The sequence below is a fragment of the Diplotaxodon limnothrissa genome, linkage group LG18 (assembly GCF_057381915.1).
Source record: "Diplotaxodon limnothrissa isolate DT_005_m linkage group LG18, D_limnothrissa_male_GT1.1, whole genome shotgun sequence".
Lineage (NCBI taxonomy): Eukaryota > Metazoa > Chordata > Actinopteri > Cichliformes > Cichlidae > Diplotaxodon > Diplotaxodon limnothrissa.
Genome location: NC_140613.1, coordinates 10,009,630 through 10,031,926, shown reverse-complemented (window position 1 = coordinate 10,031,926; position 22,297 = coordinate 10,009,630). Strand labels below are relative to the sequence as shown.

At 39.4% G+C, this 22,297-nt stretch overlaps 2 protein-coding genes across 2 annotated transcripts in view; one reads left to right on the top strand and one right to left on the bottom strand.

The window, feature by feature from the left end:
- Positions 1 to 2: 2 nt before the first annotated feature.
- On the bottom strand, positions 3 to 16,813 carry miga1 (mitoguardin 1). The gene is made up of 16 exons (XM_085378923.1): positions 16,753 to 16,813; positions 14,750 to 14,906; positions 10,684 to 10,855; positions 9,358 to 9,476; positions 8,517 to 8,649; positions 8,231 to 8,367; positions 6,559 to 6,682; positions 6,279 to 6,373; positions 5,145 to 5,254; positions 4,901 to 4,973; positions 3,413 to 3,499; positions 3,209 to 3,307; positions 2,981 to 3,115; positions 2,810 to 2,863; positions 2,533 to 2,649; positions 3 to 2,090 (listed from the first exon to the last, which is right to left on the bottom strand). Exons 2-16 carry the CDS (start codon positions 14,846 to 14,848, stop codon positions 1,872 to 1,874), a joined length of 1,773 nt encoding a protein of 590 aa, XP_085235049.1. The 5' UTR covers positions 14,849 to 14,906; positions 16,753 to 16,813; the 3' UTR covers positions 3 to 1,871.
- A 1,982-nt stretch (positions 16,814 to 18,795) lies between these two features.
- usp33 (ubiquitin specific peptidase 33) overlaps positions 18,796 to 22,297 on the top strand; it is a 28,817-nt gene continuing 25,315 nt past the window's right edge. Inside the window, exon 1 of the mRNA XM_085376954.1 lies at positions 18,796 to 18,943. The gene's annotated coding sequence lies outside the window, so the exon portion shown is untranslated. The remainder of the gene's footprint in view (positions 18,944 to 22,297) is intronic.

Sequence of the window (22,297 nt, the reverse complement as noted above, 5' to 3'; positions counted from 1 at the left end):
TCTTATTTCAAAGGAGGACATTCTCAGTCTTTATTTGCACACATTCAACTTTATTTCACCAATCGGTCAAAACAGGTAACACTTTAACATTGTATGATATGATCCCAGCTGAACAACAAACACTCGTTTCTTGTAACTTTTCTGGACTTAGTCTGGAAAAAAAAATCAGAACAAAGCAATCTCCATCCAGTCTATACGCATGTTTGAATTTCAGAAGTCTACAGCTTAAGAGATAAGTGCTCACGGTGATCTATTACGTATGTGAACACCTAAAATGCAAAACTTGAAAGTGGACCTATCCTCTTTTTACAGTGGTGGATGATTTTGCATTAATCATGGCTAAAGTTACTGAAGTCTATCTAATCCCGGTGAGCTCCATGTGTCATCAGTGAGAGCAGTTCTCTTCAACATGGTCATCTGAGACATGGTGATGAGAGCACAACAGCCCTGCCCATCTCGGAGGGAAAGCCAATCAGATAAAATCTGGCTTAATGCAGTATACCAAGATGGGGAATGACTGCTGGTGGAGCAGTGACATGGAATGAAACCAAGCTGGCTCAATGAGACTTTAATAGGCAGGACAAAATGTTTGCTGATGCAATCCTGCTGATCTTCACCTTAGTTCAGCTTGTATTGCTTTTTTTAAAATTATTATTATAAATAGTTAATGACTAAGAATTACCAGACAAATGGGGATTATTTTGAACTTTTAATCATGCAAAGCTACACCAGTTGGGAGCAAGAATAATACTGTGCTCATTGACAGTTCTGTATGTCCACTTTTAAGACAACATTTGGAGATTGCAGTAGACTGACACCCCAGACTTGACTCTACATTTTCTACTTCTGTAGGAGCTTGAGCTTCAAGCATGCAGTGTATATTCTGTACACAGTAACTGATCTGCAGGACAGACATTAACACACTACAGTATTTTTTTAAAAACTTCCCAGATGATTGGAAACATGAAGACCGTGGGCTGACATTCAGCGACAAACACAAGGCTTGAATATTTGCATTTACAATAAGGCTTTCTGTGTTTCTGCCCGTCATGAAAAACAGAGCGGCACAAGTTGTACAGCAGCTGGGCAGATGTGCAGTCGCGATGTGTCGACTTAATATCATAATGGCTTTGGGAGCTTTGTGTGCTAAACTTTAATATTGCATAAAAGTTCTGTGGCTTGTAGTGTCAAAAAAACCAAAACAAAAACTTTCCCCCTTTCAAGTAAAGAAACTGAATCGCTGCATTTTATCTCCTATTCAGCACATTTCCACCTCTTAAACCGAGGCCCTTTGTTCAGCGAAGAGCAGCTCTGGGCATAAAGCATGTCCTCGCGTCTGTGAGAGCGATCACTAACCTATTAATGCATGCAGACGCTATTTCTACAAATAAGCTCTGCACCTGTCTGCTGTATAATAAAATAAATTACCTCTTCGTTCACAAACTGCTCTTAATGGCATTAAAATTCCCTCAATTTACATAACATAACACCTACTGCAACAGATTCCAAGCCTGCCTCAGTTTATTACTACACAAGTTCATATTTAATAAATATTATTGCTGTTCTCTTTGAACCTTTTAAAAGCGCTGCTATGGCACATTGAAAAGCGGCCAGGGGAATAAGAAGAGGAAGTGGAGGCCACACCAGAGACCGTGAGCATGCCTGAAGACAAACGGCTGGTTCAGTTTACGTGGATCCACTGACTTTGGACATCATGACACTGGCATGATGGGAGACATAATGAGTTGATTTCACAGACTGCAGGTGAGCTCACACCTACAGTTCCCTTTGGTCCAACATTTGGTGTGAACTCACCCCTGAACGAATGCTGGGACTGACTTGTGTAATATTTAAAGACTTGTCCGTGTCTCTCACTGCACTTGTGCCTCCAGCAGGGCACTGGGAACCAGGTGCACCGGTGGTGAGTTACACCCATTCAGGTACCGCAGCGAGTCGGCTCCCAGGTAGGCGAGCAGCAGTTCCGAGCGTCGGTGGAGCAGCTGGAGCACGTCGTCCGCCAAACTCTCCACCGAGCAGTAACGCACTTTATCCAGATCAAAGATGTCTTTCAGGAAGTGCAGCACCTGGTCCTGCAGGAGAAACAGGACTCATGAGTAACTCAAAATTCATCATTAAGGGTGCAGGAAGGTCGTCAAATGTCGTCCACAGGGGGGAACGAGTTAAGACTGGGAGGTTCAGATTGTATAAGCTCTTTAGTTTTTTTCCTTTTCCCCTAATCATAATATGGTTTTTAAAATCAGGGGCAGATTTAAGGATCTCAGAATAGATATTACAATACAAAGAGTTTTAAAAGGCTGCTGACTCCCAGTCCTGCAAACATCCCAAATCTCAAACTTACACTTTTTTCTCAACTACATTTACTTTTAGTTAAGTACAAAAACTCGTTTAAAAGCAGTGGTTGAACAAGATTAATTCTCATTTTCGTTCCAAATTTAGTCTAAATCTCATCCACTGACACAAAACAGTCCATGTTTAAAACAGGACACTCGCAGATGTTCCTCATGTTCTAACCTTGAAGAAGCAGCACAAATCGTGCAGGGAGCCCTTTGGCCCCAGGAAGCCCCACGCCAGGACAGGGCCGATCTGTTCACACACGGAGTAGAAATGGGCGATGAAGCCGTCGGACACCTGAGAGACAAACGGCACAGAGGCGTTCAGATCTACCTGCTCATTTCTGTATTTATAGAAATAAGTTATTTTAACCCTACATCACATTTCAGGTAAAGAGATATTTCCTCCAGCGCCACCCTCCTGTTACTGTGCATTTTAAAAGACCTCAGACTCGTACCTTCATGTGCTGCCTCTTCTGCTTCAGCACTGACCAACAGCTTGATGCCACCGCCTGTGAAACAAATACATGTCAGATTCAATGAAAACTCACTTGTGTTAACTGCTTTGCCTTTCATGTGTCTCAGTGGTATGTATACATATGCAGGTGCTATTTTGTAGTTTTACTCACTGTCTCCTTGAAGGAGCTGTTGAGCCAGCGGTTGTTGATCACGTTCTGGATGGAGATGGGTGGATTCTCCAGGTCCTCGAAGGAGTCCATCAGAATGAAATCCAGCACGATGTCGTAGAAGTTTAGATGCTTCACCTGGTGAAGAATGTCAAGCAAAGAGAAGAAAGGAAAAATGCTGTTCGACCGATTTAAGTCGTGTTGGATCACAGGTCAGAGAATCACACTTACCCCCCGCGCGGCGAGTTCCAATTCTGTGTTTTCCCAGTGCTCTGTGTGCTCCAGGAAGGAAATCATCTCTTCAAACACTTCCTCAAATCTCTTTGGGCTCTGAAAACCGAACAGCAACATGTGAGGTGGAGAACAGCTCATACAATTAAATTTTTTTTTTTTATTTCTATTTTCTAAATCTGTTATCTGTATTTTCAGTTTTACCTTTTGTGCTTTGACTATAATGGAAGACAGTATTTTCTTTCCTGTGTCGGCCAGAAACGTCCAAGTTGTCCTGTCACACAAAATGAGCTGCAGACAAAACAAAATTATTTAATTATTTTTAATTTTCAATACATAGTGAACAATAATCTACAGTTCAAAAATTACAACTGTGGTCTGGAATTCAATGAGCAGGAGGTCTGCAGTGTTTCTCTGGCTAATTCAACAGCAACACAGAAATACTATTGAGAATAAAGCCAAAATATCCAAACAGGCAATCAGGAAAAATGCCTTAATATTTTTAATTGGGAGCATTTATCTTACCCTATTAATTCAAGTCAAGTCAAAGTTCTATAGCACATCTTAAACAACAGGTTATACAAAATAAACACTATACCGAATAACAACAGTAAACTATACACTAAAAATAATAAAAGTCATAAGAAATTAAATAAGACTGTTTGCATGATCAAAGCCAGGGTTACCCTGTCACCTTAGTTTCACCTAATAATCTGCCCAGTAGTTTGAGAGCACTGGTCTATTACACGTCTTATGAGCTGTGAGTATATTCTTTACGTTTTGTGAGTGTGAGCCTGGTTCTGCTGGAGATTTCTTCCTCTTAAAAGAGAGTCTAGCAAAGTTTTGTCAGGGGGGCAGGTAGGGCATTAACAGTGAAAAGGGGGCACAAAGAAATACTTTTCTTTCTTATTGTCATGTCTAGCTTTTAATAAATAATTATCTGAATCTTACAACCAAAGTTTTCATCTGATGTAAAATGTATAGATTTGATATAGATGCATTTTCTTTTACGTGTGTATTAAATTAAAGTTGATTACGTCAGTTAAGCATTACGAGGCAGAGGGTGGTTCCCCATTTTTTTTTTTTTTTTTGTGTTCGGAGTTGGCGACCCTATTAATTAGGTTGCTTAATATATCCACTAAGTACTCTTAAAAACACCGGAATAGGGAGTATGCTGCAGGTTTAAGTTTATTAGATTGATCAGTATTGTTGATCTATGAAATGTTTTGTATATTTTTTGCATACAGGTATAACAGAATAGCTTTAGTTTAGTTTTGTTTTTTATTTAAACCTGAGTATGAACTTATACAAAACACAGCAAGATATTTAAAAAAAAACATTTTATTGATTATAAAATACACTATATCGGATTTATATCGGTATCGGCAGATATCCAAATTTATGATATCGGTATCGGACATAAAAAAGTGGTATCGTGCCATCTCTAGTCTTTACCTTACAACATAAAGTGCCTTGGGGCGACTGTTGTGTGAAATAAAACTGAACTGAATTAAGCACAACAGATCAGATAACATAAAGCTACCTGACCCTTTTTCCCCCCTCCTTCAGCAAACATCCACATCAGGCAAACTCAGCCACAATATTCTAGTTTTACTGTTGTGCATCAGAAGTTGAGACTATCATTCATCTTAGCATACAGTCTTTGGTGAGCACCATCTTACTGAACCGTACCTGCCACGCCTGCCGCACACAGTGCAGCTTAGCCAGGAAATCCAAGTCCCCGAGACACTCCAGCATCTCAGTTCTGAGAGTGAAAATCAAGAGAAACCTCTCATTTAACTGCCAGCAGACGATCGGGAGAACAAAATAAGAAAGTTCATGCTGTCATGCCATCAAATTTCACAGTGGGACGATCACAACGCTGTACAAGTTTCCCTGACTGTCTTCTATACGACGTGTGTTAATGTCTGATTACCGCAGCACTCTGCAGGAGATACTGCCATCCTCAGCCATCTTCAGCGCCTCCTCATACAAAGGGTGATGTCCCAGAGTGAACACACTCCTCAGCTCTCTGTGCTCGGACATCTGAGGTGGAGACAGATAGCAAAGGCATTATGGACTGAACAATGAAGGGTACATAAGATGTTGTTATTCACAATGTTTTATTGTCTGCATGAAACCAAAAACAAGAAATGGTGAAATAAAAACATCATTTTTATTAAGAATTATTATTAAGAAACTAATATTAACGCATAAACTTTGCCCAGGCCAGAAAAAACAAAACAAAAGGCTGCTAATAATTTAATTGCCATTTCTAAAAGGATGTTTAACACACAATCCTTGTAAAGCATTGTTATCTTTCTGCAGGGAGGACGTTAAAGTCATTGGTGTGTAAACTTAGCTTGTACACTCTGTAAACACACCACCAGTGATTCTTAAGAACCAGTTTATTTTAGTGATATGTGGGTCAAGTGCGCCAGTAGCACCTTGAGCCCCCACTGAGACTTAATGAGTAAAGGCGATAAACAGAGAACTGGTAAACACCGGGTGGTGAACCCAGAGGAAGAGCAAAGCTTCCTGAGTCAAACTCCTGCTGCGAATCAGTCGGAGCTTTAAAGGTTCAGACAGTTTTAGTTTAAGACCTTTCCTGATTTCACCTCCTCTCCTCGTGCTTTGTTCCCAAACCACATGGCTGTGAACAAAGTGCTGTGGTTAACTAACCGAAGCAGGATCTCCTGATTTGTGACAAGTCGTGTATGTTTTTCATGTTTTACAAAGGTGGTGAAAAACTTCTGAATAGAAAGAAACCAATTCAGAATTTATATAAACAAAAACGTATGTTTGAATCACTCCTTCCTGCTTTTTTGTTCTTTAAAATGAAGGAAATGTAAATTTGAAAGAAATCCAAATGAGATTTGTTTTTTACTGAACCAAAATTAATTTTTTTTAAATGCTGTATTTTTAAATTTTTTTAATACTTTTCCTTGCAACCAAAAGCAAAATATCAAGACTGATTTATTTTTTTACCCTTTACACTAAACAACTGACAAAAAAAGCACTGTAGAAGAACTCCAGAGGTGTTAATGGGAGGATTTGGTGCTTCTGTTACCTCAGCTGCAGACACAAACGAGTCAGTGGAGGCGATGCTGATGCTGTCCCTCAGACAGGCGTCATCTAACTCTTCTCTGGACAAAATGTCTGCCACTGTGTAAGGGAAACAGAACAGGAATCGTCACACATATATTTACAATTTTATAAAGCACACCTGCTCACACACACAAAATTATATATGTGCACTGGCTTCCTGCTTTGCTTCACGCTGTCTTTTACTGCTGTGCCTATTTTTCTGTGTTGGACAAAAAGAACTGCATAATGCTTCAGTGACTCACCCTGGCTGCTGCTGTGGGATGAGGGCTCTGACATCCCCAACACTCCCTCAAACTCCTCCTGGAGGCGGTAAGCCCTGTGCAGCAGAGCCTTCAGCCTGTGGATGAACTCTGCGCTGATGACGTCCTGAACACACAAACAATCAAAGAAACTTGACTCCTAACAATGTAAAGATTTGTCTTAATTTCGGTAGGGATAACCGAGTTCTCAGGCGCACTAGATAAGAGTTGTGCAAACCATCAGGTTAAGCTGCTGGTTTGAGACTTAAAAAATATCAGATTCTTGAAAATTTGTTCAGTAGACCAAATGTAAAATGTAGAAAATAGCATTTTTTCTTATTTTAAAAGAGTATTTGCAGCTCTTTCTTGGGAATCTCATGTGACCTCATTTCTAAGTAGCTTTAAAAACGCATTCGATCGTACTGGCTTTCCTTGACACAAGTCAAAGCTGCAGCCCGAGCTGTGTTTGGGTGCAGGCTTAACTACTGATTCAAAACCCCTCCAATCTCGTTAGCGACCCAATTAGTGTGCTGTTATGCAATCCAAACTCTGACACACAGGTGGGCTGTCAGTGCTGGTTATTCCGGTAGTTAGCGACCTGTAGTCTCATCTGCATTGTGTCTGTGGGCAGCATGATCTCTAAAACTCTACCTTCCTCTGGTATTAAAGAACAGAGCACAGAAAATATTGGTGGGATGTGAATCAATACATCTACTGTTTGGTATCAGACAGATGTTATGCAACCGTTTTCTTTTTTGAGAAAGAAAACACATATGAGCTATTTGCATGTTGCGCCAAAAGAGGTATTTTATGGCAATTCTACAAAAGTCATTTTAAAAATGAAGAGCCCACTTATTTTACTGGTTTACTTTTTCCAAAGGATGTCTGGACTCTCACTAACTGATCTGTACTGTGTCAGAGCATGGAGGTTAATCAAAGTTAACCTCCTTCCACTAGGTTGATCGCTGCATTCTGCGCTATGACATGATGACATGGCATGATCACCAACTACGCTCAAGCACACAACTCCAACGCTTCCTCAACTCCATGGAAAACTGCTGTCTTTCTGAACAAATCTATGAGGCATGATTGAGATCGGGGCTTCTAAAAATGCTCCAATTAATCCACAGCATGCATAAAATTATGAACCTAGTTGTGCTCTCCAAGAGGACCTTTCAAGCTGTGCTGTAAATGCATGTAAGAAAGAGCAAGGGAGCTTAAAAGAGCTGACATGGCGAAACAAACTGAAGCATACTTGGGCCTCGTTAAGATCAATGTGAGAGCAGGCCGGATGCAGAAGTGAGGAAGAGTGATGGTACAAGAGGATTTAACTCAGACTCTTCTTAGGTGAAGCGTTTAAGGCACGGCCAAAGGAGGAGATTATGTCTCTCTCAGCTGGTTTGGGAAAAACCTCTGTGCTCATAGGGAGGTCTGGGGGATTTCTGCGAAATGGACCCAAATGGATGGTTGGACCTCTTTTCTACTCAGTCATAGTTATGTAATCAGTAGAATAATTCTTCTGAATTAGGGGGAAATTTTGGTCTCAGTAATTTGCACCACACCTGTTGTGTACACATGTCAACAACATACATCTTGATACCATTTGCACTCAGACTGTGCTTCTCTTGTTTTGGCTACAGTCTACAATAAGACTTGTATGGAGTGTTTGTCTCACCTCCATGCTCTGCTCAGCAATGGTGTCTCCAGCTCCAATTTTGACTGAGGCACAGCTCGCATCGTCCTCAGCATGCCTGCTCCTGAATGTCAGCGCCTCCTCCCACCGCCGCAGGGCCTCCTCGAATAAATCCATACCTGAGAGAAACACACACAGACTGAGTCTCCGAAAGCAATCAATGACTCAGCACCTCCAATTTTAAACACTGCAACCCACCAAAAACTATTACAGTACATTCAAACAGTATTACTGGATACTGGTACATAGTACACAGAGGTTTCTTTACCCATTAGGTACAGGTTCTCAGGTGTGGTGACAGGTAGGTTGAGCACACTGCAACTGTCAGCATCCTCCACTCCGTCCCAACAGGTGGAGTCATTTGCACAGGTACTGCTGCTGGATGAGTTCAAGCTTTTTACCTGCACAAAAACACAAAAGCAGAACAAAGTCGAACAAACATCAACAAGTTTTACTAATACAAGACTGGAAATGATGAAATTAAACAGACATTACATTAATTTAATGTGTTTTTGGTTACAAAGATAATGATCCTACATAGGCACCACCTAAAAAGAACACATCATTAGTAAATACTGTTTACAGCATCTAATACTTAAAGGTTCACCGTATAATTTAAGGTTCCCTGTTCTTCTGAACATGAGACAAACGACACTCAGTTTTTTTTCCTGTTTTTTCACCAAGTTAATGAAAAAATGAAGACAGACCCCACTTAACTTCTGCTTTTATTATTAATGCCCACTAAGGGTTATTTAATCCTGAGTGATGATATGCCTGTCAGATCCTGAAGCTTACTCAAAGAATAAACTTAAACTTTATTTTCAGTGGTTGCTTTGGTACTCCTGCATGTTATTTTTTAAGGAATAAAGAAATCATCACGAGTCCTAAAGGCAGTAAATATTCACCACCTCTGGTTTGTGGATTTTAGGAGTATATGAACAAAAACATGTCAGACACAAAACATAAACAAGTTAAGTTTTCTTCTTTAATTTCAAAGCTTTCCAGGTAGTATCACATAAATATTTTTGCATCATGTCTCCTGGTTATGTCATTTCAGATAAAATTTATCTTTAAATGCAGTCTAAACACACTCCGTGCTCTTATCTTACCGAAGCCAGGCTCATGACAGATCCAGACAACTTCCTGTAACCTCCTGCAATGAGAACCAGATCAGAGGAGTAGCCATTCTTGGAGTTGAGGGAGAGCGTGATGTTTTGGCTCGTATTATCTGAGAAGATAAAGATGAGAGTTCAGAGATGAGGTTTCACAGAAAGATCCGACTATAATACCAGGATTACACAGTGGACATGTCAAATTTAACATCTGGGTAACTTTTTCTGGAAAGCCTCCATGGTATTTTAATAATTAACTTTGCTGAAGCCGTTTTTTGCCAATTTGATTCAAACACAGCAAACAAAGGTGTGCTTTGATTTACACACAGTGATACAGTGAAAGTCCGAGTGGGGACAAAGGTGGAGAAAAGGCATCAGACAGGCAGCTCGTTGAGAAACGCCTGTTCAAAAGGTCTTTGCAAGAGAAATAGATGTGGCAGCAAATACTCAGCTGACTGTGAATGCCAACAATCCAGATATCAGATAGATGCCAACATTTAATTTAACTTTCGTGCTACAATAAACAGAGCTGAGGGTAACAGACCCATTGCTAAACAATCAAGCAGGTAGCTTATAGTTACTAAAGAAAATAAAAATCAATGCATCCTAGTTTTTCCACAATATTTTACTTCATGCTATAAATGGGGAATAAACACCCTGAAGCCTCTCTCTGTGCTCATACAGCACAGAAGCAGCTCCGCCATTCTTTCTGTGCCACTGCACAAATTAATGTATCAGCCCAACCAACTTCTCTGTCAGAAACCCAGCACGAGTGTTAGGTTAGCGGATGTTCCCAGAATGAAATCAGGTTTGAAAAGATCCTCCTGTCATTGTTAAAACCTCTGTAAACATTTTCCCTTTATTAAACCTAAAACTACTTTTGGCTGCTCGCTCATTCAAAACAGGCTGGCCACAGCAGATAAGTCTGCATGTTTGATTTGGAAACGTTTTCCTCCTCCCAGGACCAAACCCGGGATCATTAGCGTCTTGGGTGATGCTGTAAAGCTATACACTATGGACCCACTAAATCTATTGTATCAAAAAGAAAGGAAATGCTCTCTTAAACTGCTCAGCTGACTTCCCTTAATTCATCGTTTCTTTTAAGTTCTCTTTAGGACTCTAATCTTCCTGGAGGAGATTAAATGAGTTAAACCATTTATCTAGAGCCTGCCTTTTCAAAGTTCAAAGTAATACAGGAGTGGCCTCGCACGTCAGTCTTGTTACATCACACACCAGTAACTGGGCTGACACTAAATGGAGATCACAGGCCAGTGAGCTGCTGGTTGAAGAGGAAAGAATTAAATCAGTGTGAGGAGATCTTACCATTCTCTCCTGCGGCTGGGGGGTGAAACTCTAAACCAGCCTGCTCCCAGTGCTGTGGATGAACCTTCTTTCTGCCCTTCCTCCTCTGGAAACGTCGAGCGAGGAAGAGGAGGGAGACAGCACCAAAGGCTGTGGCAACTACCAGTTTCTTGGTGTCTGTGCTGACGCTCACCTGGGGAAAAGAAAGAGAAGAAGAGCATCAACTCAGATTTTCATACACCCCAAATGTTTTTATTCTGTACATTGTCAATATATGCACTGCATCACATGCAGATTTTAATGATTTAAAGTCTGTTTTCCGGCAGCTTTTCATCCTGTACTTTGTAAAAGAATCATAACCTTTTTTGTGAGCATACAGATTAAAAATGAATTGACACATACCGAGGACCTCTTTATATACAACACAGGGACAAAAGCCTTTTCTAGAATAGAATAGAATTAAACTTTATTGTCATTGCACATGTCGCAAGTACAAGGCAACGAAATGCAGTTTGCATCCATCCATCAGTGCTTTAGCCATGATATAGATATATTACAAAATATATATTAGCAATAATATATTTATATAGATATTACAGAAATGGGTCTGTTATAGGTATGAGGGTACAAAAGTGGGTATGTTACAATTTATTTTAATAAACTCAGCCGTCTGCTCCTTGCTATCTAAAATATAACAGGACACCGGAGTATATTCTGGAGCATCTCACACTTCTGATAATCAGCTGTCTGCTTGACGTTTATTCAGCTGTGTAAAAACTATAACTTTAATCTCAGCCAAACTGATTTACTCAGGAACAAATAAAATACTGAAAAAAGCCAAACAATAACATTTTTAAGTTATCTAAGTTACTTATATATCATGTTTAACCTGAGTAGCGAAAGATGGCGGTGGGTTTGAAAACGATTTGCCGGGAGTCCGGTGTTCTCACGGGCTCTAGTGAGCCTTGAACCCCGGCTAGCTATCGAGCTAGTGGGTAACAGACGTCTCCGAAAATGTCGGCGCGCTTTTGAAATATTTGGTGTCTTATTAAAACTGAGCAGATATTTGAAGTTTACACAGCTACATTTCCGCCTGAAAATATTTTAAACGTTTATTTTGTGACCCAGAAAGAATAATAGGAGTAACATTAAAACTAACTAGCTGCTGCCATTGTTGAAAACTGAGCAGGGCCGCGATGGACCGCGCTATGAATTCTGGGACACAGCTTCTTCTTCTTCGGGGTTTAACGGCAGCTGGCATCCTTGTACATGCAGTGCTGCCATCTTCTGTTTCAGTCCGTTATCACACTCTTAAATCCTACTCCTTATTCCTGCATCTTTTGGGATATTACAAAGCTTCAAACGACAACTATTAAATTAGTCGTATACGATTTTGATAGTCGACATAATCGTGACTAGTCGACTAATCGTGGCAGCCCTAATGTTCAGTCCATTATTTTAACGTGGGTCAGATGTCAGGAGGCAGAAGAACATAAACAAAGAAAAATACAAAAACAAAGATGAATAAATAGACAAAATAATTATGAAATGATGCAAGGGATAGATTAGTTTGCTGCGGATGCTCCATTTTTAGTCCTGTTTGAACTGATAGATTTCCCTCCTTTGTTTTCATGAATACAACCCTGCCCATTATTAGCAGATGGCACTGTGTTATAATTTTGTTATAGACAACTTTATCTTAAAGTATCATATACACAATAAAATGTCAAAATTATATATATATAAAAAAAATAATAATAGTGAAAACATATTTTCCCCTCTACAGTAAGAAGACCAGGTCTAACAGTCATGCTGACATTTCTGACAATCAGTCAGGAGAACGAGATAAAACAAACAGACACCGTGCAAAAACATCAAAACACACCCAACGACACCATGCCAAACCAAAAGCAACCAGGTGCCTTTCATACACTACGCCCTACAGGTAAAACTGCCCTTTAGAAAAAACAGAGTGTGTCACGGGTGTTACAATTCTAAAACCACGACAAATGTCCAGATATCATGTCACGGTTCCACTTTCCTGTACTTCCCACATGTAGCTGTTCATGTCCAGTTAACTCATTCACTGCCATTGACGTCTATAGCCGTCAATGGCAGTGAATGAGTCAATGGGTTTAACTCATTCACTGCCAACGGCTGGCAGTGAATGAGTTAAAGCAAGGCAGTGCGATGTTTAAAGTGGTTTTTTTTGGAATATACAATGAATAGTTTATTTTTTTAATGAAGTATATTGTTTTTCTTCAAAATTAAATCAAGATAACATTACTAAGCCTGCGGTGAAAATACATTTTTCCCCTTTGTTTTTTGCCTCTGTCAGTGCGCACCAGGGTGGCTGTGGATACAATATAGCTTCCCATCACCAGTGTGTGAATGTGTGTGTGAATGGGTGGATGACTGGATGTGTAAAGCGCTTTGGGGTCCTTAGGGACTAGTAAAGCGCTATATAAATACAGGCCATTTACCATTTAATCATTCTCATAAAGACACACCAAACCAAACAGTTGAACAGCCTTAAAAAACCCCAACAAACATAAAACATAAAGATGGAATACTGATCCCAACATCTAAAAATTGATCCCAAGTTTCTTTGTGCGTTTCAACAGTCACAATAATATTATAGGGCTGTAAGAAAAAAATAATTTGAATGAAATTATAACTCTGGCTTGCAGAAATGATTAAAAAAAGATAATGGAGATAAACGATCTTCAATGTTGTTCTTGTTCTGTTTTTTTTTAGCCCCCCCAAATACATACTACTAAATAAATAACCAATCCATTGACCATTTCTACTTTCTCAATCATCCTTGATTTAATGAAAGTTCAAGGAAACCCTCTGTTAGCCATTTTTTAAGTTAAATAAATCCAAAATGTTTCCAAAGATTAGTACATTTTTCTGACCAAGTACTGCCCAAGGTAATCGGCGTTATAATTTTTGCCATAATCTTATAACATTAAACAACTTGTGAAAGATGGAAAGGAAGGAGCTGCATTCAGTGCAACACTTGTCTGCCCGATGAAAAGTTAACTGAGGACGCATGCCTCAAAGTCTAACGGATACTGAGGTAATATGAGGCAGCGCAGACGACCCGCCATCCGCCTGTCACATAAATGTTAAATAATCAATTTCAGATAGTGTTTGTAGCCCTCTCCGTTTATATTTAGACACACAGACGTAGCTGCTGCAAATTCTCAACAACTCAGTAGGTATGACAACAGCCATAATATTGACTTTTTAAAAGGTCACTAAATGGACTGGGATGACTGAATAGTGCTGCCAGTGCTTGTACAAGCTGTATTCATAACCGCTGCCATCACGTGTCAGGCATGTTCCAACCAGAATATTCTAATCATATCAGATCTGCTACGTGACTCAGGCCACACAAACACTGTCGCCTTCTGCATAAACACAATAACATGTGTTTATGTGGGTAAATGAAGAGAAATACCAGAGATTCAACACCCTACAGCCACAAGGACCAAGAAAGAAAGTGAAACTGGGGGGAAAAACACCTAAAATACTGACGTGCAAACTACTACTTCACATTTTTGTAAATGTAACAGAAGTCATTCTTAACTTGTTTAAGGAGTTCTACATAAATTGTTTTTATAAGAACTTTCAGTTCAGGAAAAGAAGTTTGCATGAGCTTCTTTAAAACCAGCATGCTTTGAAACGCATTTGCTAGAAAACTGGCCGAGCTGCTCAGTATCTCTCCATCACACGAAGCCTTTAGCTGAACAACTAAACTGCTCAAACAGGTGGTAGACGTTCACATGTAAACAGATACAGCTGCTGGCTCATCTCATCAGGTTTTAAAGGAAAATGATAAACAAGGCAGTTCCATATCCTCTCACAGTGTGTTCCTCTTAATAGAAATATTTCTTACTACACTAATAAATTAAATAAAAATAAAAAAAGAGTGGCAATATAGGTCAAAAGAAAGTGAATAGTCTATATATAGTTCCAATATGAAGGGTCTAATATGAAGTGAATAAATAATTCATTCTTGTAAACCATGCAGTGTGGATATTCTGATAGCTGCTAGGAGCACGTTGAAAAGCATCCTCACCTGTGTCAGGGAGCTGTAGACGGACAGTGGCAAGTCAACCATACGCAGAGCTGCAGTCCTCATGGACAGCTGTGAGCTCGTGAGGGTCTCATGTGTCATTGTGACGCTCTGCCCATGACTTGGCAGCTCCCTTATCTTCGACACCGCTCTGTGCAAGCTGAAGAGGATGACATTAAGGGATTTAACCTTGGAAGCTCAGGAAGGGGATATAATGACACTAATACACAAAGCTGTTGGTATTCTGTATGTACTGCTAGGAATACCTTGCTTAAAGTGAGTGAGCAGCCAGTTTTAACGGCACAATATATAATTAAAAGTCAGGGGAAAAAAGCCTGATAACATGCAAACTTTCATTCTTAAACATCACACACTAGAGGATTGCCATGAAAGAAAAGCCTGTAAAATGTATCAGATGCAGTGGTGTCGGTTAATTAAAACAAAACAAGTCCAATCTGATCCCGACCCTCTCAGAATCAGCTCATTCTTTGTACATGTAGCCATGGAAAATTACTTTATCTTCATACTATAAATATTTTCTGAGTTAGGAGCCTTCACAACATGAGTGCAACAGACCGAAACATGAAATTCTCAGGGTTGAAAAACACCTTCTAAGCTTGGTTAAAAACAACCACCAAATCACGTTTACACCGAGTCAAATTGTCACAATTTGGAGTACTGAGAAGTTGAATTTGTGTACTTTTGCTGTTGAAACCATGAAATATCCCATGACACCGAAGCTATAATTAGTTGATTTTGGCTTTTGAGTGTGCACTTTGGCTGGGTGCAAAACTGATTCTCTTACAGCTTTTAAAAAGCTGAGAAAGTGTTTCTAAGCCTAGAAAGCTTCATGTGTTTAGCTCTTGTACTTAATAAGTTATAAGGGCTAAATTCATGGATTTTTAAAAAAAATCAACCCCGTTTACTTTGAGGACTGTAACAATTTTAATAGAACTGAGGTAAAAAATGAAAAATGTTTGTATTACTTAATTAAATATGCACACTTCCATCTAACAGCCAAGTCTAAGTCTGCACAAGACACTCACAGCTGGACGATCCAGCCATTTAAAGCAAAGCCTGAGCCTCATACAGTGCTCGTTGTTAGTCGTAGATGTTTAAAGTTTGCTTGTGTAAGGGTTATGATGTTTGTCAGAAGTATGAGAGTCTGAGAGCCTGAAACTGCAATAACAGAGGTTCAGTTCATTTTTATTTCAAACATATACATTCACCAACATTTCATAAAATCTTTCCATGCAGTTGTTTGAAAAGGAGTAGGCAGAAGAATATACTTATTTAGCCCTACCCCCTCAGGTTTACATCCTCATCATCTAAATTTGAACAACAAAAACGTATACAATGCCTTCAACTTAGAACATAACATCACAAAAAATATTTTCTCATGTTCAACTAAAACTATATTTAGATTTGCTAATTTGCAGAAGAAAATAAACATCAGTTTTAAACATCAGGTAAAAAAACCCTTGTGATTTTCTGGAGAAAAAAAACCAACCCATAACTTTTAAAAAGTCTAGGTAAGCAAAGGAAAACTCTTTAGTGTTATATAGGTTTAACATAAAAAGCCTTCGGACTCCACATTAATAAGAGTCCTTACGGATTTTTGTTTTTATTTTAATTAATTACTGCTTTATTTCTCATCTATTCTGAATCATTTGCGTATTTTTATATTCATTATGATATTATTTTAAATGTTAACGGATTTTATCTTCCTCTTCAGTAAGTTCAGTAAGCAAACAAGACACATAAGATCCCCCCCACCTCCCCAGGAGCATCTAAAGTGTTTTCACTGGGGCAAAACGTTGACACCGATAATAATCACATAAGCACATGGTTAAGAAACGCCAACCCGAAGAGCTAACGGCTAACAAGGCTACCGGGGTTAGCTAAATCTATTAAACCAGCTGAAAATAAACACTGTGACAGACAAACTCGAGCTCATCTCTTAGCTGAATGGGACAACATGAAAGCATACATGAATTCAGCGGTACCTTTTTAATATTCCTCCGCAGACACAGCTCCACTGTTTCACTTGGTCCTCGGGCTGACCTCGGCAGCCGCACAGTGAAGGACTCCAGCACCAGCCTGGATTTTCATAATAAAAGCATGTTCGCGCTCAACGTGACTGTGGGCTCCTTGCGCCCTCTTACGGTGTGCCTGTATACACTACAGATTACTACATATATCTATCAGAAATATTAACAGAAATATCAAGACAAAGTTTTACAATAAAGAAAATAAGAAAAATAAAGAGGAAAACAAAGAATCAAACGTTAATTTAAAAAAAAAAATGTGATTTTAATCTTTACAAAATGTACTGCATTTTAAGCCGTGATGGACAAAGTTTCCCCATATTCATGTTTTAAAGTCGTTCAAACAAAATTAATTAGTAATCTGTTATTATATATGACTGACCCGGCATGCTCCATCCCTGCTGTTTTAAGTATTCTGGAGAACTTCAGTTCGTTTTCAGGTTATAAATTAAATTTGGGGAAAAGTGAGTGTTTTCCTGTTAATACGGCAGCACGTCAACTTCAACAGTCTGATCTGCCCTTTCGTCTCAGTCCATCTGGGTTTAAGTACTTAGGGATTAACGTGACTCGCTCTTTAGCTGGCCTTAAATCAGCAAATTTGTCTCCTCTTATATCAAGGATCACATCTGATATTCAAAGGTAATCTCCCCCTTTCTTTAATCGGTAAGATTAATGTTGTTAAAATTAACATCTTACCAAAATTTTTATTTTTATTTCAGTCAATTCCCTTATTTTTGCCGAAACATTTTTTTGTTTCACTGGACAAGATTATTGGTTCTTTCATTTGGGGAGGGAAGCCACCTAGGGTCTCTAAAACTTTGCTGCAGCGATGCAGATTTAGTGGAGGACTTGCGTTACCTAATTTTTTAGTCTACTACTGGGCCGCTCACATCCATAAACTTTGCTACTGGCTAAAATCTTCTGGTTCCTCGTGGTGTAAATTGGAGCTATCATCATGTAAGGGCTCATCTTTACCGGCTTTGCTCTATTCCTCTTTACCCGTGAGACCCTCTCTGTACACTGATAATCAGGTGGTTCTTATCACACAGACTTGGGATCATAGATAGAACTTTGGGGCTGATGCCATCAGAAAAAGCAGCCTTGCTCTGGTTTAGTTTCTCCAAATGTCTCTTAACTTGTTGATTAATTTATTCTTATGTATTATTTTCTTTGGTATGTGTTTAATCTTTTTTATTTTTATTTTTTAAGAAATCTGTTCTCATTCATGCTGTGTGAAACATGGTGGTATAATAACTCTCTACCTTTTGGGTTAATATCTTTGCATTAAATCAATTGTATAATCATATATTTCTATCGCCATGTTTTGCTTTTTGCTATTTTTGTAAAGCTGTAAAATAATAATAACAATCTTCATCATTTGCTTAGCCAAAAAGAAGTGGACAGCAATACAGTTGAAGTACTTAGCAGTCCAGCTGTGTGAGCATCACACTGTAACATAATCGCTCATTAATGTTTATAATCCATTTATAAGAACATTTTGGGACATTAGATGGTGCCACACGAGCGCGATCTGATAGTGGAGCTTTTCTACTGGTGACTGGGGTGGTTGGATCCACGCAGAGGGGATTTCTTCACTATGAAAACACTAGATGGCGCTTGGGATGGGTTTATTACAGGGCATGTTGTCTTTAATGATCACCAAATCATTCTTTTTCCTTTATTGCTACCCATTTTGTCCTTCATGTAAGTGAACTGAAAAAAGTTTAAAGACGCTGGCAGTTTTTTCTCTAATAGTCCATAACTGTCCCATCACATCCGATCCTCAATATTGATAAGAGCGGATCACTAGGCTCAAAAGATAATTAATATTTGCTTTTATGTGACTTACTAATTGAATAATCTACAGTGAGGCTATAATGCTGTTAAAAAAACAAAATTATAGACTGTATAGAATTAAAAATCAAACGTGCAGCAGGATGGGGAGGGCTCGTATGTTTTCTTTAAACCGGAAAAGAGGCGGGGACAGCAGTAACGTTAGCAACCACGCTGAGCGACAGGGACGGTTATCGTTAATGTGAAGAAAGGACTGCACTCTAATATGTTTCTCTAAGTACAGACTGAGTTTATGTTGCAGACCGGGAGTACCATCGGATCCACCTGAGAAGCGGCGTCCTTTGGTACCGAGCAGGTAAGGCCGAAGGCTGACGTTGCGGCTGACTGTGCCGTAGTCACTGTGGGATTGTCCCCGATCACAGGAGGCTAACGTTAGCCAGTAAGTTGGCTAACCATTTCACCTAAACACTCTCTCTGGAGGGTAATACGTTCACCTTTTGTTGTTTTTATATGTTCCTTGTGGATATTACGTCAGATAAAATGCTCTTAGGATGGCCGTTAGCATGCTAAGGTTAACAGCGAAATAGTGCTAGTCAGCCCGTGACGCTGTCAACGCCTCGACTGGTTTTGACAGCTCACTTTGGACAAGGCCGAAGCCACACACATCTGTAGTATTCACTGTTTTTATCTACGTGAGGCTAAACCACCCGCTGCTTTAAACCAAGGTAGTTAAACCATGGTCCCTTTTAACTGAGTTTTTTTCTTCTTTTTTTAACATTGTGGCCAATGCTACCCATTTGTAGACAGTCTGTTGCTAAAGTGAGCTGTTAAGCTTTACATGCGTTGTTGTTTTTCCGCCTTCCGGTGTTTATTGTGTTGCTACTTATCATTTCAAAATTTCCCTAAAGATAACAGCTACAGCCACAGCCAGCATCGCTGCTTTCATTAGTGGTGCGAGATTCGGGTTAACGCCCCACCCTGACCGCGCCACCCCTTTGTGCACAGTTTATATCATGTAGTATTGTCACGTTGCTGGCGGAGGCAGTGAAACGGTGCAAAGAAAGGTTTGTTAGCCGAGATACTCTTCCTATCACCAGCTTTACGTAATCTCACGAGGCTTGACAGTGAAACTAGCTTCTAATCAGATTTTCCTGGTGTGTACTACAGAGTTTAAGGTCACTTCAGCTTTTGCAGGGATGGCCGCAAAGTCCAGGTAATTGCGAGGAGCCTGGTAAGATGAACGAAACCTCGCCCTGTTTCACTTTGCAGGGATTTAGCGTTGGTATGAAATGAAATCAGTTTCAAAGGCGTCATTGATTGTTAACTTCGACTTAGAGACGGTTTTGCTGAAGGGAGGAAGCAGGCTTATTGACTTGCACGTGACTGAACATGAACTTTTCATATCTCCCAGTCAAGCTGTTGTCTTGACCAGATCATGACGCTACAAACCCAGACACAGATGCAGGTTTTTTTTTGTTTTTTTGCATAAATAAACCTTTGGCTTTCCACCTTTACTGTGATAAACATGATGTTAACAACTTTGCATGCAATTCTGTTAATTCTTTTGCCTAACAATATGCAGAGCAATTGTGTTTATGGGCATTGTCCCCCAAAGGTCCACTCTGAGCAGGAAAAACCCTGAAATATTTGCCATCTTCCTGCTGTCAATTATAATATCTGATATCTAATGTCAGATATTTAATGGACTATCATTGTTTTCTCACTGCTAAGATGATGGATTAATCAGCAGTTCTAGTTTTGAGGATCACATTTTGTCAGAAATAAACTGATTGCTTTTAATTACTTAGGTAAACTCAAAATGTTTACCATCTTCTGCTCAAAGACAGACCTGGAGCTAATTGTTTAGTCGCTGAGTATTTTATTATATATTTCTTTGGGTGATTAGAAACGAGAAGACTTCAAATTGAAGAGAAAACATTTATGTGCTACCTGGATAGTAACTCAAGCATTGTCGACCCGTGATTTTGTGCCCAGAATGGCTATTGGATGATCCGGCCTGGCTTGTAATGATGCATTTACATGTGCATCTTTTTTTCATCTGCATCCAAGAGTAATATTAGTGCAAACAGCACTTGGAACAAAACACAAAGTTGGCTTAATGTCATTAACCACAAACACCGACTGATGAGATGGAGCTATGTCCTGTGTGTACTTCTGAGGTTTCTTCCCCCCCCCCTCATACTGTTGTTGTTGTCTGTGGGCTGTACAATGGAAAAAACAAAAGAAGAAACAATCAAAGAGGGAGGGAATCACAATGATCAGCTTTCTCTCTTAAACTTGGTTTTCTGCTTCAGGCTCTGTGTACGCTCACTTGACTGCGATTGAGTGCCTCCTGCTTCGGTCAGAGGAATTCCTGATAAAAGTCTATAAAGGATATGAAAAAAAGACGACTTTTCTGCAAATAAGCTGAGAGTATTACTGCAGAAAGTCATTTATTTTGTCACTCAGTGCACTTTCAGCGCAACAGTTATTAAAAAACGTGACTGCTACACATTTGAGCTCTGAAATTTTAAACTGGATCTGTAGAAACATTAAAACTAACCCGTTGTGTTTACGCCTGACTCTGTACCACAGCTTAATGATGGAGAGGTAGAAATCCCTTAGACTGATCAAAGTGAAATGGAATATTTTTGGTGACAAAGTGTTTTTGTCTGTGTTAAACAAACTTTGGAGGAGATTGGGAGAAAAATGAACTTTACTGCAGGCCTTCATTTGATAGTGTAAGTAAGCTGTGACTGAATAGGTTACATGTAAATAGAACAAATTCCCCCAGTAAAGGATCAATATCATCCTTGGACAATGTAACACCCCCCCCCCCCCCCTCCCCCCGGAATATAGAATGATTAATAGATTAATAATTTAGATGATTAATTTATAGCAGAGAAGGTAGTTCTGGCGTGGCAGGTGAACAGCTGGCTCTTCTCATTTAGACAGGCTGTTCTACAAAGGACTTTTACTGGTGTTTTAATGGAAAAATACTGACTGTAAGAAATAAACAAGTCATTAAAAAGAGTTCATTTTAGCAAGGTTTCTTCAGAGGGAAATTAATCAGTGGAAACTAGGGAAGAAGGTGATATAGGTCAACTTCCAAGAAACAACAATAACATAACAATAATTTTGATGATACAAGGAAAAAATGCTGGGCAACGTTTTATTGATGCTCGCAGGCAGCAGCATTTATAAGTGTAAGCGAATGAAGAGCATTTTCTATCCCTCTTTTCTAATGAGTTACTGTCATTGATGACACAGTTTGTTATTCAAAGTGCAAATCTATTGAAACAAAGTGTCAGTGGCATTATAGTGCAGTAATAGTGACACACCATTATGCAGCATAAATCAAATGTAAGCGCTAGGGCTGCTCAATTAATCGAATTTTAATCACGATTACGATCTGGGCTTTCAACGATCATTAAAAATGACTGAGCCGATTATTAGCCCCTCCCTAATTTATCCGCGACACCTTAAAGGCCGGTCCGTGAAAATATTGTCGGGCATAAACTGGTCCGTGGCGCAAAAAAGGTTGGAGACCGCTGATTAAGAGGACCCGAGGGAAGCTCGGAAAGCTAAGCAGAAGTTATTTGGAGAGTGACTGCCGTTGGTTGAAAAGAGAGTTTAAAAAAAAACAAACTTCAGTGGTGTTGCACACTATTTTATATTATTTTTTTAAAGTCATTGTTAACCCTTTAAA

What these genes read in the sequence shown, in the direction of transcription:
- miga1 (XM_085378923.1), bottom strand. Translation starts at nt 14,848, where the DNA reads ATGACACATGAGACCCTCACGAGCTCACAGCTGTCCATGAGGACTGCA. An exon ending in TTATAGTCAAAGCACAAAAG is followed by an intron (nt 3,308 to 3,412) that starts GTAAAACTGAAA and finishes TTCGGTTTTCAG; the next exon opens with AGCCCAAAGAGATTTGAGGA. An exon ending in ATTTGTGCTGCTTCTTCAAG is followed by an intron (nt 2,091 to 2,532) that starts GTTAGAACATGA and finishes TTTCTCCTGCAG; the next exon opens with GACCAGGTGCTGCACTTCCT.